The sequence below is a fragment of the Phaenicophaeus curvirostris genome, chromosome Z (genome assembly GCF_032191515.1).
Source record: "Phaenicophaeus curvirostris isolate KB17595 chromosome Z, BPBGC_Pcur_1.0, whole genome shotgun sequence".
NCBI lineage: Eukaryota > Metazoa > Chordata > Aves > Cuculiformes > Cuculidae > Phaenicophaeus > Phaenicophaeus curvirostris.
The window spans coordinates 42,965,118-42,979,594 of NC_091431.1; the positions used below are offsets into that span (position 1 = coordinate 42,965,118).

The window sequence follows — 14,477 nt, forward strand, 5'->3', positions numbered from 1 at the left end:
CTTCATCACTCTAACTGTAAAAAATTTCTTGTAATATCTAATCTGAATTTACCCTCTTTAAGCTTAAACCCGTTACCCCTCATGGTATCACTGCAGTCCTTGATAAAGAGCCCCTCCCTGTCTTTCCTGTAGGCCCCCTTTAAGTCCTGGAAGGCTGCTTTAAGGTCTACCCAGAGCTTTCTCTAGGCTAAACAAGCCCAACTCTCTCATCCTGTCCTTGTATGGGAGGTGTTGCAGCCCTCTGGTCATCTTTGTGGCCCTCCTCTGGACCCACTCTAGCCATATCCATATCCTTCCTGTTCTGAGGACTCCAGAACTGGACGCAGTACTTCAGATGAGGTCTCATAAGAGTAGAGTAGCACAGAGTAGCTACAGGAGAACCACCTCCCTTGATCTGCTGGTCACAATTCTTTTGATGTAGCCCAGGATATGGTTGGCTTTCTGGGCTGGAAGCACACATTGCTGACTCACGTTGAGGTTCTCATCCACCAGCACACCCAAATCATTCTCTTGAGGGTTACCTGCAATCCATTCTCTGCCTAGCCTGTATTTGTTTTTGGGATTGCCCTGACCTAGGTGCAGGACCTTGCACTTCGCCTTTTTGAACTTCATGAGGTTCTCACAAGCCCACCCCTCAAGTCTGGATGGCATTCCTTCTCTCTGGTGTGTCAATTGTAATGTTGCTTTCAAACCTGCAACAGCTCCTTCTGTTTTTTTCATGCATGCCTTTCTCCATCCCCATATTACATTAATTTTCAAATGCTGGGGGAAAGCAGCTTACTTGTAGCCACTCATTTTCCCTTCAGACTTTTTGATTGGTAATTGTTGGTTTATGTTAAGGCTGCGGATAGTGAAACAGGTGCTACGGGGCTTAGAATCTGTAGTGCCTTAACTATTCCAAAATATCTGCTTATTTTCAAGATCCTGACATTTGTAGCACCAGCTGTAGTTTTAAATTGCAAGAGGGCTTATGGTGTGGTTTGTTCTTCAGGAGCAACAGTACCGGGAGATTCTCGTTGTCCCTTCGGTACTGCCCCACATAAGTGAGCTACCATTTGTCTTTCAGAGAAATCTCACTGCTGTCATGACATAAAGCCTGCCATCAGAGCTGCTTTGTTCAAATGCTGTTGACATCCCAGAAATCTTTGTTTATTACACAGCAGGCAGTTCTGTTTCTGTGTACCACATATTATCTGGTACTGTGTCCAGCTTTAACGTCTGAATTGGTTTTATGCTTTCTGCTGTGTTTTATTATAACGGCTGGTATGAATGTGTGCTTACCTGAAGATTGTAATTTCAAGTCTTGTGAGAGTTTGTATCAGCAGTATTTTTATCACTGGCTGCAATGAGGCATGGAGGTGGACAGTCTTAAGTTGCTGCTTAAATGCGTTTAGCAAGATATTGAAAGGTCTGTCACAGTACCCAGCTCATATTTGTACCAGAGCAATTCCATCTGTTAAGGAATGAGAAATTTATTGCTTAAATAGGATGTAGTTGTATACCTAGTAGTAATTTCCCATATTCCCATATTCCTCCCATCTTCCTTTGTTCAAACTCATACCCAAGAAATAAAAGAAAATATTTTGTAAGTTTCAAATATGTCCTTATTTTAATCATTTGCAAGCTGTTGTTTATTCCTTTTAGGTTCACTGGCAGCATGTAGAGACCATTGAGTTGGTGAACGATGGCTCAGGTTTGGGATTTGGGATAGTGGGAGGAAAGTCATCTGGAGTGATTGTTAAAACCATCCTCCCAGGAGGGGTGGCAGATCAGGTAAATTCAACCTACCCTTCCATTTAATGTTAAACAAGGTGTGAAGTTGCTATTTTCTTTTATAATCATGCTAACTAATGGTAGCATTTTTCCTCATCAGCGTCAAAAAAAAGAGAGCAAATGGTGAAATTTATTCTCAGTAAAGATGTGTTGACTGCAGAGGAACTGTGCGTTTGAATGTAGATGCTGGATTAGGCCCTAAATCACGTTCGATTTGTTGTGAACACATGTAGACTCCGAATTCTTTCATGAGTATACTAGTTGTAATTCGGGATGTGAGGGGACATCAAGTACTTGCTTGCTTTGCTCAGACAGCTAAGAAAAACATCTGCTCATCTATGCTGGGCTTACCAAAGCTTGGAGCAGGCATTTGGCTTCAGGTATCTGCTTCAGGACCTGGGCTCTGCTCCTGACTGAAGGACTTAGGAGAATTTAATTTGGTGATCACAACCCACTTGAAGCTTGTCCACTGGAGAGATATGTAGGGCTGTGCTGATGATGGTCAAGGTACAGGGACTGCTCAGTCTTCCATCCGCAGAAGTTGTGGCTTGATAACAGGCCCTGAAGATGCATGGATAGGATTTACTGCCACACTTTTTCTCTAAGCAGGTAGATGGGTTTCTTCCATAGGCCTGTCTCTTTAATGCTTTTCATATTGGCTGCATTCATTTGAAACTTTTTTTTTAACTGACTGAAGGTTAGGAGGGTAAATCGGTGTAAAGCAATATAAATAACTGGATCAAAGTGAGGGAGAAATGTATTTTTTTTTTGACATTATGTTTTATCCTGAGAACCAATTTTCAAATAGAAATACAAAGCTGAATATACAGTTGTACTCTGTCTTTTGGAAGTGTGTTAGGAAAGGAAACTTTAGGTTCTCTGATGTACGTACAGTTTTTAAAAACCAGTAGGTAGTAAGCACAACTATGGATTCTTTTTTTGTCTGTGCTTGGCTGACTGACTGCTTGAAAATGTATGTCCTGAATATTTCTGGGGAAATTTCTAGTAAACTTAATGTGCTGTTAGATAGCCTACTCTTCTTCTCCTTGTTAGCAATATATTAATTTGGCACTCCAAAAAAGTCACCTGTTCATATGTCTTAAAAGTGACTAAAGCTGGGTGGTTTTTTTCTAGTTGTATGGTATGAGGGAGAAATGTGAGGGTGTTTCTAGATGTTTTTCATCATTTTTCTTCCTCCAGCATGGGAGATTGTGTAGTGGAGACCACATACTGAGAATTGGTGATACGGATCTGACTGGAATGAGCAGTGAGCAGGTGGCACAAGTTCTGCGGCAGTGTGGAAATCGGGTGAAACTGGTAATTGCCAGAGGTCCTATTGAGGAGTCACCTCCGCCAGCAGTCCCTCCAGGAACACCAGTACCCATCTCCACACCAGAGAAACAGGTAAGCAACGGTGAATGTACTTAACTCATGGCAAACTTTTACTTCAAACTTCCTTTTCTTTTAGATGCTATTTGATTGTCTTTCATGCTTATGTTCTCAAGAGCCAGGATTTTCTTTCCCAGTAATGGTGTTCTCAGCTGACATTCTGGGAGAATTTAAATGTTATGAGTCTGCAATACAAGAAACTATATGCTAGAACCCTTTTGGGATCCAGTCTTGGGACTTCTATAAGTATGATCTGAATAACTTCTTGTTCTGAGTTGTTTGTGACTGTACAGTAATACACAGGGAACAGCTGAACTCGTGGCATTGTTTCTTAAGACAGAGCAAGCTGGCTCTGTAGCATTTCTCTTATCTGCCTATTCTTTCCCTCTCCAGAACATTTCTGATTTCTATATCATTGAAGCCATCCATCACACAGCTCCTCCCTTGCCAACCAGCACACAGATGCTCCTTCTTTCCTGTATAACTTGGCATTGCTCATTTGCTAGACATCTTCCAAAAACAGTTAGCCAGCTGCTACCCTTATTCCCCTGCTGACAATTGTACTCTCTGTGCTGCTCCTCCTCTACAACAGCCAGCCACTGAAAAATGCTGTAAATACCCTGTCCTATCAGCAAAAAAAACTTTACAAAATAGGTCATTGGCAGCAAAGCCTGGTTTCACAGAAGCCAGATACATGTTTTGTCATGTATAGGTATGACCATATATAGATTTAAATGTGATTATGTAGAGTAAGTGAATGAGAGAAGAAAGAGGAGGTTGTTTTTGAGCCTACAACTAGGTAGAATTTATGCTGTACGAAGATTTTTTTTTATTACTTTTTTTCTCTTGTTTTTCTAAACATTTTCTTCAGTAGAAAACAGTAGAAATCTAGTTTTCTTGTGTTTGATTGTGGGTTTAGGTGGAGTTGTTCAGATAAAAACAGAAGTCAGTGTCTCTTGGCAAGTAGTGTCATAGCTCTTCTGAAGCGGCATATTTTTTTTTTTTTTTGATACCTGCATACTCATCTACTAAAACTGGGTCTGGCTAGGATCTGCCTGGTTGCTGTAATGGCACTTGAAAAAATATTAGCTGCCACTTGTCATGCAAAAGAGACAAAATATGAGTATAGCAAAATCTTGATAGATTTGTACTATATATATGAATTCTTATTTAAAATATGTGCATAAATACTGATGTCCATATAAATACAGTGAAATTGAAGCCCGATATATGGAATCATATATTAATATATGTCAGCTGTGGAAGTAGCTAGCAAGTATCTGTTTTAGCCAGCTGAAAGAGAAAAAATTAAAAAAAACTTTTGATAGTTGAAAGTTTTTAAATTTTTTTTAAATATGAAAGCAGTATTGTTGAAATGAGATTTTTAATGTGTATTGTACTTTCATTAACAATGAATAAATTAATTCATTACCTCCAGAAATCTTTGTTATTGAAATTCAGAGGGTTACAGTAGGTGTTAGCAGTGATTACCATTATTTAGCTAGCTGGAAGTATAATTGCTGCTTTCCAAAACAGAATTTTTAAGTCTTTCAAAAATAAGAAACATAATTGCCCCAGTAGGAATAGCTTTTATTAAGTTTTAAACTTGGCATGCATTGGAAAAAAATAGGTATAGTTACTGAACAGGAATTTAAATAAATAGGATACAAAATATAATTTCTGATCTTTTTTTCTTCTTTTAAATAATACAGCAATCTAAAGCTGATTCTGAGGAAGCCCTGGAAGGGCAGTAAGCTATTTATTCTAATGTTCAAGTATGGTTTGTGTAACTTACTGTACAAGAGGTTGATTGTTCAATTTGTATAAATTTCACTGGTCATTTTATTAGTCAAATAATGATTTTATAGGTTAGAATGTAATATCCCATGACAGCAGGTCAGGGAGTGCATGGCCTGCATTACTTTACAGTGAAAGATATTACCTGTGTCTAGTTTCTCTGCTGAGTAGGAGCAGAAGCAAAGTTGGAACTTTACTTGTTACATTTGTGTCTGATTTACATATTAATGACATCAAAGAATGTGGTGTATCTGTTAAAAAAATAAAAAAGCTTCCTTTCTAATCACACTGTTCTTATTAGGTAGATGCTTCTACTGATAGCTACGAAGATGGGGAGAAATTTAATGTTGAACTCACTAAAAATGTCCAGGGATTAGGAATAACTATTGCTGGTTACATTGGAGACAAAACATCAGGTAATGATTGATTCCTGCAGTTTACTGTATGTGCTGTTTTATAATATGGTGTATATGCATCAAAGGCTTGATTTTCATTTTGGTGTAGCATTTCTAGAAAATAGAACCTTTACCATCTGAAATATTTTTAAGATCTATAAAGGAAATAAGTTTGCCTTTTGTGAGGGGGATATTCAGATTAGAAGCAATCAGTTTTATTATGAAATCCCATCTCAACTTTTTCTAATTAATTTTTATACTCACTCTTGGATAAAGCTTGTCCTGGTATGTTTTTGCAAATCAGTTCTAAAATAGACTGAACAATTTCTGTTAGAACTGGCTCGACTTCTTAAATTACCTTTTCATTTTTAAGAGGCTTGTGCAAGTTAATGCATTAGTTTCCTGAGTACTTTTAGGAGATATTGCTATTATTTTTTAAATAATATGTATAGTAATTCTGGCAGATAACAAATTCTATAGTGACTTATAGATACAGTAAATGTTTGTTGACATCTGGGCTGTTGAGCCAATAAATAAGTTAAATAAATAAATGCAACAGTGTTCATGTAAAGTTATGTGTTTTTATTTTGTTATTTACACTACTTCTTTTTTTTCAGAAAAAATGATCCAAACTCTATTAGGCCTCCCTAGTGGGGGTTCTGGCAAATGCAGTACTGCTACGAAGGCACAATCATAGAATCATAGAATAGTTAGGGTTGGAAGGGAACTTAAGGATCATGTAGTTCCAACGCCCCTCCCATGAAACAGTTGTCAGATGTGTTGTAAAACTTCTCAAAGAACTGTTGGTTTGACTTTTACACATGCATATGTTGTTTGAGAAATGTATGGGCAGATACAGTCCACATTATTGGCAGTATATAGACATAATTTGCTAGCTTTGAGAAGCTGGACTAAATCTTACAATCTGTTCCATAGAACAGGATGGTCACTGTGTGTTGTGCAGGTCCACTCTTTAGTGGCTTCCAGTTGCATCTTTAAAAGCCAGATTAAGATGTGATAGCATATCTTATTGTTAGCATATCACCAGTCTTCAATTTTAAATTATTGTGCTACATGTAACTGCATTAGAAATTATTCTTGTCTTGGGAGCTGATTTGATTTCTTAATTTTTTGACTTCACAGTTGAAGGACAATTCTGCTGTCAGAGAAGCAGCAGTAAAACTGTGGGGCAAAAAAATCTGCAACTGACTCTTTGATGAATGACAAATAGCAGCTTCTCCTGTTACCATACAACTGTTACAGGCTATAAACCAGTTGCAAGTTAGTAGGACCAGCCATTCCATTAATCACAAAACCTGGGAAAATAACAAATTAAGAACAAAACACAGAAGAATTGTCAATATTAAATATATTTATAGTCTTATTCTTCCTAAGCTAAATATAGTCATTAGAGCAAAATAGCTTTAGCCTTTCTTCCTGCTAACTTTTATCATACTGAGGACCAGTAAAAGCCAAGTTTCAGGTCTACGAAGGCACTGGAACAGTGAAATCCATTTTCTAGCAGTTCATCTTCCCATCAAACATACTCATTTAGAATAGTAGAATAACCAGTTTGGAAGAGACCCACCGGATCATCGAGTCCAACCATTCCTATCAAACACTAAACCGTGGCCCTTAGCACCTTGTCTACTCGTGCCTTAAACACCTCCAGGGAAGATGAATCAACCACCTCCCTGGGTAGCCTGTTCCAGTGCCAAATGACCCTTTATGTGAAAAATTTTTTCCTAATGTCCAGCCTAAATCTTCCCTGGCTGACCTTGAGGCCATTTCCTCTTGTCCTGTCCCTGTCACTTGGGAGAAGAGGCCAGCACCCTCTTCTCTACAACCTCCTTTCAGGTAGTTGTAGAGAGCAATGAGGTTTCCCCTCAGCCTCCTCTTCTCCAGGCTAAACAACCCCAGCTCTCTCAGCCGCTCCTCATAAGGCCTGTTCTCCAGCCCTTTCACCAGCTTTGTTGCTCTTCTCTGGACTCGCTCCAGAACCTCAACATCCTTCTTGTGGTGAGGGGCCCAGAACTGAACACAGTATTCAAGGTGCGGTCTCACCAGTGCCGAGTTCAGAGGGAGGATAATCTCCCTGGACCTGCTGGTCACGCCGTTTCTGATACAAGCCAAGATGCCATTGGCCTTCTTGGCCACCTGGGCACACTGCTGGCTCATATTCAGTCGGCTGTCAACCAACACCCCCAGGTCCTTCTCCTCCAGGCAGCTTTCCAGCCAGACTTCTCCTAGTCTGTAGCACTGCATAGGGTTGTTGTGCCCCAAGTGCAGGACCCAGCATTTGGCCTTACTAAACCTCATGCCATTGGTCTCAGCCCAGCGTTCCAGCCTGTTCAGATCCCTTTGCAGAGCCTCCCTACCCTCCAGCAGATCGACACTTCCACCCAACTTAGTATCACCTGCAAACTTGCTAAAGGTGGACTCAATGCTTTCATCCAGGTCACTGATAAAGACATAAAAACAGGGCTGGACCCAGCACTGAGCCCTGGGGAACCCCACTTGTCACTGGCCTCCAGCTGGATTTCACACCGTTTACCACCACTCTCCGGGCCCGGCCATCCAACCAGTTTTCCACCCAGGAGAGTGTGTGCCTGTCCAGGCCAGAGGCTGACAGTTTCCAAAGCAGAATGCTGTGAGAAACTGTGTCAAAGGCTTTGCTGAAGTCCAGGAAGATACATCCACAGCCTTTCCCTCATCCAGCAGCCAAGTCACTTTGCCATAGAAAGCGATCAGGTTAGTCTGGCAAGACCTGCCTTTTGTGAACCCGTGTTGACTGGGCCTGATCACCCGGTTCTCTTGCATGTGCTTCATGATAGCACTCAAGATCACCTGTTCCATGTCTTTCCCTGGCACTGAGGTCAGACTGACAGGCCTGTAGTTCCCTGGATCCTCCCTGCGACCCTTCTTGTAGATGGGTACAACATCAGCCAGCCTCCAGTCCAGTGGGACTTCCCCAGTCTTCCCGGACTGTTGGAAGATGATGGAAAGGGGTTTGGCCAGCTCATCTGCCAGCTCCTTCAATACCCTTGGATGAATCCTATCTGGCCCCATAGACTTGTGGGTGTCTAGTTGGGCAAGCAAGGCTCTGACGGCCGCCTCTTGGATCATGGGAGCCTCATTTTGCTCCTCTAGCTCCTGAGTTTGTACACAGAGGGAACAACTTTCTTTACTGAGGCAAAGAAGCCATTAAGTACCTCAGCCTTTTCCTCATCCCCTGTCACTGTTGTTCCTTCTGCGTCCAATAGGGACTGTGTGGTCTCCCTAGTCCTCCTTTTATTATTTATATATTTATAGAAGGATTTTTTGTTATCTTTCACAGACTTTGCCAATCTGATTTCTAGCTGAGCCTTAGCCCTTCTGATTTTTTCTCTACACAATCTCACTTCCCTCCTGTAGTCCACCCAAGAGGCCTGTCCCCTCTTCCAGAGCCCATAAACATTTCTCCTCTTCTTGATATCACTCAAGATCTCTCTGTTCAACCAAGCTTTTTTTTTTCCCCTGCCAGCTTTTTTTCCGGAACATGGGGATGGCTTTCTCCTGAGCTGCTAGGATTTCCTTTTTGAAGAACTCCCAGCCCTCATGGGCTCCCTTGCCCTTAAGGACTGTCTCCCATGAGACTTTGCCAACCACCTTCTGAAGAGTTCAGAGTCTGCCCTCCGGAAATTTAATGCTACTGTCCTGCTAACCACCCTCTTCACTTCACCTAGGACAGAAAACCCTATCATCTCATGATCACTTTGTCCTAGGCGTCCACCTACTGCCACATCCTCCACAAGGCCTTCTCTGTTCACAAACAGCAGGTCCAGGAGGGTGCCTTCCCTTGTTGGTTCACTCACCAGTTGTGTGAGGAACCTGTCAACCACGCACTCCAGGAACCTCCTAGACTGCTTCCTTTCTGCTCTATTGTACTTCCAGCAGATATCAGAAAGATTGAAGTCTCCCACAAGAACAAGAGGCATTGATCTAGAGATTAACCCCAGCTGTTTATGGAAGAGCTCATCAGCTGCTTCTCCTTGGCTGGGTGGTCTGTAACAGACTCCCATCACAAAATCTACCTTCTTATGGGCTCCTCTGATTTTAGCCCACAGGCACTCAATCTCCTTATTGCCACAATCCATCTCAACGGTGTCCAAGTCCTCCCTTACAAAGAGGGCTACCCCACCTCCTCTCCTACCCTTCCTATCCCGCCTGAAGAGTTTGTACCCCACCATAGCTGCACTCCAGTTATATGAGTCGTCCCACCACGTTTCCACGATGGCAACGACGTCATAGGCTCCTTGCCCTACAACAGCTTCCAGCTCTTCCTTCTTATTCCCCATGCTGCGTGCATTGGTGTAAATGCTCTTCAGCTGATCTGCCGAGCCTTCAGCCCTCTTAGAGGGAACAGAGTTCGTTCCCAATTGCCTGGTAACTGGAGTAGCTAGCACCAGAGTGCCTGTATCTCCCTTAGGATCCCCAGGTGTGTTCACCCCCACTTTCTGTGTGGTGATGTACTGGTGGTCCTCATCAGCACACCCTCTCCGAATTACCAGTGCCCCACATCCAGGCTTGCCGCGATTGAGAGACGGGATGCAGCCTGATACAAGCAAATGTCAGATTTATTGCGTTTAAAACACATTTTTATAGTAGTTACAAGAGGCGTGTTTCAAACCGATTGGTTTTTACCCTAAACTAGGCAATCACGGATTGGTTAATACAAATGAGCCTTTTTTAAGCATCTACTTGCTTTTAGCAACAGCAACAGTTTCTCTTATCTACTTGCTTTCAGCAACGGCAGCAGCTCCTCTCATCAAGGCCACTGCCTCGCAGCCACAGACACCCGTGCTCAGCCAGCAGTCTCCATTCTTCTCTAAACAAAACCTTATCTCACTCCTCCCAGGGTCTCCAACTAACAAGTTCCAATACGTCCTGTCCTACACAGGCTTGCTCCTGTCTAGCCTGGGCTCAACCCCCTCTGCCTTCACATCTAGTTTAAAGCTCGGTTTATGAGCTTAGCTAGGTTTTTAGCAAGGGCTTTAGTCCCCTTAGGAGACACACGTGTCCTGTCCTTAGTAACAAAGCCTGGGGGTGCATGAGCCACCCCATGATCAAAGAAGCCAAAGCCCCTCTCCTCACACCAGGCTCGGAGCCAGGCATTAACCGAATTCTTCTTCCTGGCTTCCCGCTCCTCTCTATTTAGCCTTGGGATGGAGCAGAATACTATTTGTCCCCCAGAGCCCTCTATCATTTTCCCAATGGCCCTGAAGTCTTTCTTGGTGGCTTTGGTCTTTCTGTTTACTAGATCATCGTTACCAGTTTGGACTACTATCAGAGTATAGTAGTCTGTCTCGTGGACCAGGGAAGGAAGTTTTCTAGCTACCTCCTTCACTGATGCCCCTGGTAAGCAGCAGACCTCTCTGAGGAGCAGGTCCGGTCTACAAATGGGTCCCTCTGTTCCTTTTAGGAGGGAGTCCCCTACAACAATCACCCTCCTCTTCTTCTTAATGGAGAATGTTTTTATCTTTTTCTGAGGATGGTGCGGCCTAGGGAAAGATTCTAGGCTGTGGGAACCATCATCCTCATCCTCAGGATTGGATTCCACCTGCAGCACCTGGTACTTGTTCACCAGGGGGATCTGGGGTTTTGGTGTCTGGTTGAGGGGGGCAGGTTTCCTTCGTCTGGCAGGAACTTGTTGCCATTCCCCATCTCTTGTAACCCCAACCTTGCAGTTTGCAGGTGGATGGTGTTTGGACACACCAGCTCCAGCAGGCTGCTGAATTAGTGAGAGGGCACTGCTCCACTGGTCTATCTCCCTCTCACGCTCCCTGATGGTCCTCAGCCTCTTTACTGCCTCCCTTAACTCCTCCACCATACAATGGAGTTCCCCCACTCGAGCGCAGCTTTCACAAGTGGAGCCAGGACCAGAGGCACGAGCTGGTGTGGGAGGGGGGCACTGCCTGCAGCCCAGGGTCTGGGTAGCTGCGTGCACCCACTGCGGCTCTGTCTGAGTGGCAGCATTCATCCTGCCCGCTGCAGCACACGGAGAGCTGGAACGTCTCTTGAGAGAAAACAGATTCTGTTAAGATTTCTGATGCCAGTGTTACAGGCTTGTGACCCTCAGACTTGATTTCATGCCAGTTCATGCTAGTATTTTGCTTAATTTCATGTATACTATGCAATATGTGCACGCAAAACTGCATAGAGTTTCACTTTAATGAGCTATTGAAGTTTTTTTCAAATTCCAGTGCGTTTTTCGTGAAATGGATTTTTTAGGGGTAAGATGTCCCTTCTGTAGGTGTTTTATATATATATATATATATGACGTTTTCTGCTGATTGAAAATCGGTAACTGTCTAAAATGGTTTTTGTGTAGGATTTAGATTTTATTTTCTTTTATGTATTTTTTTTTTAACTTGGATCAACTACTGATGTACAGTTGTAGTTAAAAGGTGGTTCAAACATAATTTTAGTTCTGCTTGCGTCTGTTTTTTCTGCATTTGATTACCTAAGCATGCATATTTTTAAGCATTTATTAAGTATGAGTTATTAAGTACATGGGAAATACAGAATTTACCAGGTTGGTGTACTCAAACTGAATTTTATGTCCTGCAGTTTTAAATCTGGCCAAGAGTCAGAGAAACTATTTCAATTAAAATAAGCTAGGATATTTCTTCTTTTGCAGCAAGAATTGGGAATTTGGCATCTTGAGATTTTGAGTGAAATCTGGACCTGATGTTAATCAGATTCATTCTTTAGGAAGATAATAGTATATTTGTTTTACTTAAAACTTACGCTGTCTTGATGATTTTTTCCTTATCTTACTTGGAGATTGTGTTTTGTTTCTTTTTCTGCTTTGGCTGCTGGCATTAGTGGGAGATTCTTGCATTATATAAATGGTGACTTAGTAAATGAATTAATTTAGTTTTCTTTGTTTTTTCATCCCAGAACCTTCTGGTATCTTTGTGAAAAGCATTACAAAAGGCAGTGCTGTTGAACATGATGGCAGAATACATGTTGGAGATCAAATTATAGTTGTAAGTAAACACAGAAACAAATCAGATCATTTTTCTGCAAAACTCTGATTCTTTATGTTGTAAAGAAATGCTTATGTAGTACTTACTTAAAATATTCAAGATTGATGTTGTAATGATGAGACTAAGTATTCAATCACATTATCGCTCTCATTGCCTACCTGTGTGTAATTTGTGTTGCTTAAGAAAAATCTATGTTGTTTGTGTGTATCTTATGGATAAGAGCTTTGAGACTGCTTAGTAGAGGCAAAGCTTCAAAGTTTGATTCAAACTAAGCAGCTGTTTTCAAAATTATTTTTAAGAGTATGTCATTGAAGTTGTGGATGCTTAGAGAAATAGGAAAGTGTTTTCATGCATAAAATGCTAGTTTTGTAATGAAAATAAGGTCATAAGTGCAGGAACTGCTTTTTTTGTGGCTGTTATAGATCTGACCTTGAATTGGTGTGAAGGCAGCACTAAAGAAAGTTATGGTCTCTCTCCAGGTACAAATATGCCTACCTCTTTGTATGTGGAAGTATTTTTGATTTTTATAATGATTTATTTGCTGAGTACAAATGGCTAAAATTGATTATTCCAAAGTTGGTACTGTAGATGCAGCAGGAGAGAAAGATTTGAGATTTTGAGTGACCTCAGACAAAAGAATAAACACTTATAAAATACGATTTACTTAAGTGTGGAGGAAAAACTAAAAAGAAAAAAAATCTTATTTTTAAATAGTTTATGTTTAGAGGAGCACCATATTTGGAAGAACTTCAGATGAGGGCAACAAAATGATTAAGGGTTCAGGGGGAGTCATTTTTCATGCAGGAGAAATTAAAATAAAGAAATATGTGTGTTTTGTAGATAGACTGAAACAACTACAGAAATCAAAGAATGTAGTATTGTTAGAAGCTTTTCAGAAATTAAAAGCACCAAGTGTTGAGATGGAGAAAGAAAAAGGTAATACAAGGTTTGTAGGAAAGAAGAGAATAAAGAGTGATGTGTTCTAGGGACAATGGGATGAAATTAAGCAATGACAAAGTCTTGAGTTGTAGAAAGAAGAGAGGCCTGAGTTAGTGACATAATGACGTAGCTTCAAACAGAAGAGGCCAAAATCTTGTTCTTGAAAATATTAAAAAAATGGGATAGAGATGACATCTGGCTGTCTGGGACTGTTTGTTCCAGAAACTGGACTTGACAGTGTTCAGTAGTAGACTTCAGTATGTCTGATGTTACATTGCTTCAGAATGGCTACGATCTGCATTTCTTCCTACACCTTACCTTAGTCTAGACTTCCTTAACCTTCCTTCTACAGCAATCCCAGCCATGGATGTGTTGCTTTATGCACTCAGTGAGGCACACTGTGCAGCCATGCTGACTCACCACCCCAGGTATCCCCATCTCTGAGAATAATAAATTTGTAAATCTGTCTGGCCCTACAATTCTGGACACCCAAAGTACTTCTCTCCACTTCTTTGTGGTATTTCACTCCAGTGAAAGTGCTTAGCATGTCCAGTATTATTAAGTTGTCTAAGTTTTTGTTATGGTCCTTCCATTTGCTTTGCGCTCAGGCTAACAGATGCTGAGAGCTCACAATATTATTTTCCCTGGGGATTTTTTTTTTTCTGGATGGTGTCTTTTGGGTTGAAAAGCTGCTTAATCCTGCAGGTGGATGGAACAAATCTTCAGGGTTTTACTAACCAGCAAGCGGTTGAAGTTTTACGGCACACGGGACAAACGGTTCGGCTCACTTTGATCAGAAGAGGACTTAAGCAGGAAAATCATATTCAGCCCCAAGAGGCCTTCAATGCTGCTGTTGAAAAGGACTTGCTTTTCCAAACAATGGATAGTAGCACAGCCAAAGGTAATTAAAACTGGCTTTGCTTTAAAGTTGGCTTGAAACATGTTTCTTATCAATTGCAAACTGGAAATAAAATGGGCCAGAGCTGCTGTACATAAGGGGAGAATTTGGTCTGCTGTGATTTGATTGTCTTTTAGGCACAGTGGTATTATTTGCTACATTTTCAAAGTGAGGGTTAGAGGCACTGCATCGCAGTTCTTGCTGAGTTACTTCAAAACTTTGATCCTGCAGATATTCAAGTGGTAAGAAGTTAGT

General features: G+C 41.4%; 1 protein-coding gene across 1 annotated transcript in view; it reads left to right on the plus strand.

The window, feature by feature from the left end:
• MPDZ (multiple PDZ domain crumbs cell polarity complex component) overlaps positions 1-14,477 on the plus strand; it is a 96,753-nt gene that overhangs the window by 21,270 nt on the left and 61,006 nt on the right. Inside the window, exons 7-11 of the mRNA XM_069880060.1 lie at positions 1,645-1,773; positions 2,974-3,177; positions 5,261-5,375; positions 12,297-12,385; positions 14,030-14,225. Coding sequence (XP_069736161.1) covers positions 1,645-1,773; positions 2,974-3,177; positions 5,261-5,375; positions 12,297-12,385; positions 14,030-14,225 — 733 coding nt within the window. The remainder of the gene's footprint in view (positions 1-1,644; positions 1,774-2,973; positions 3,178-5,260; positions 5,376-12,296; positions 12,386-14,029; positions 14,226-14,477) is intronic.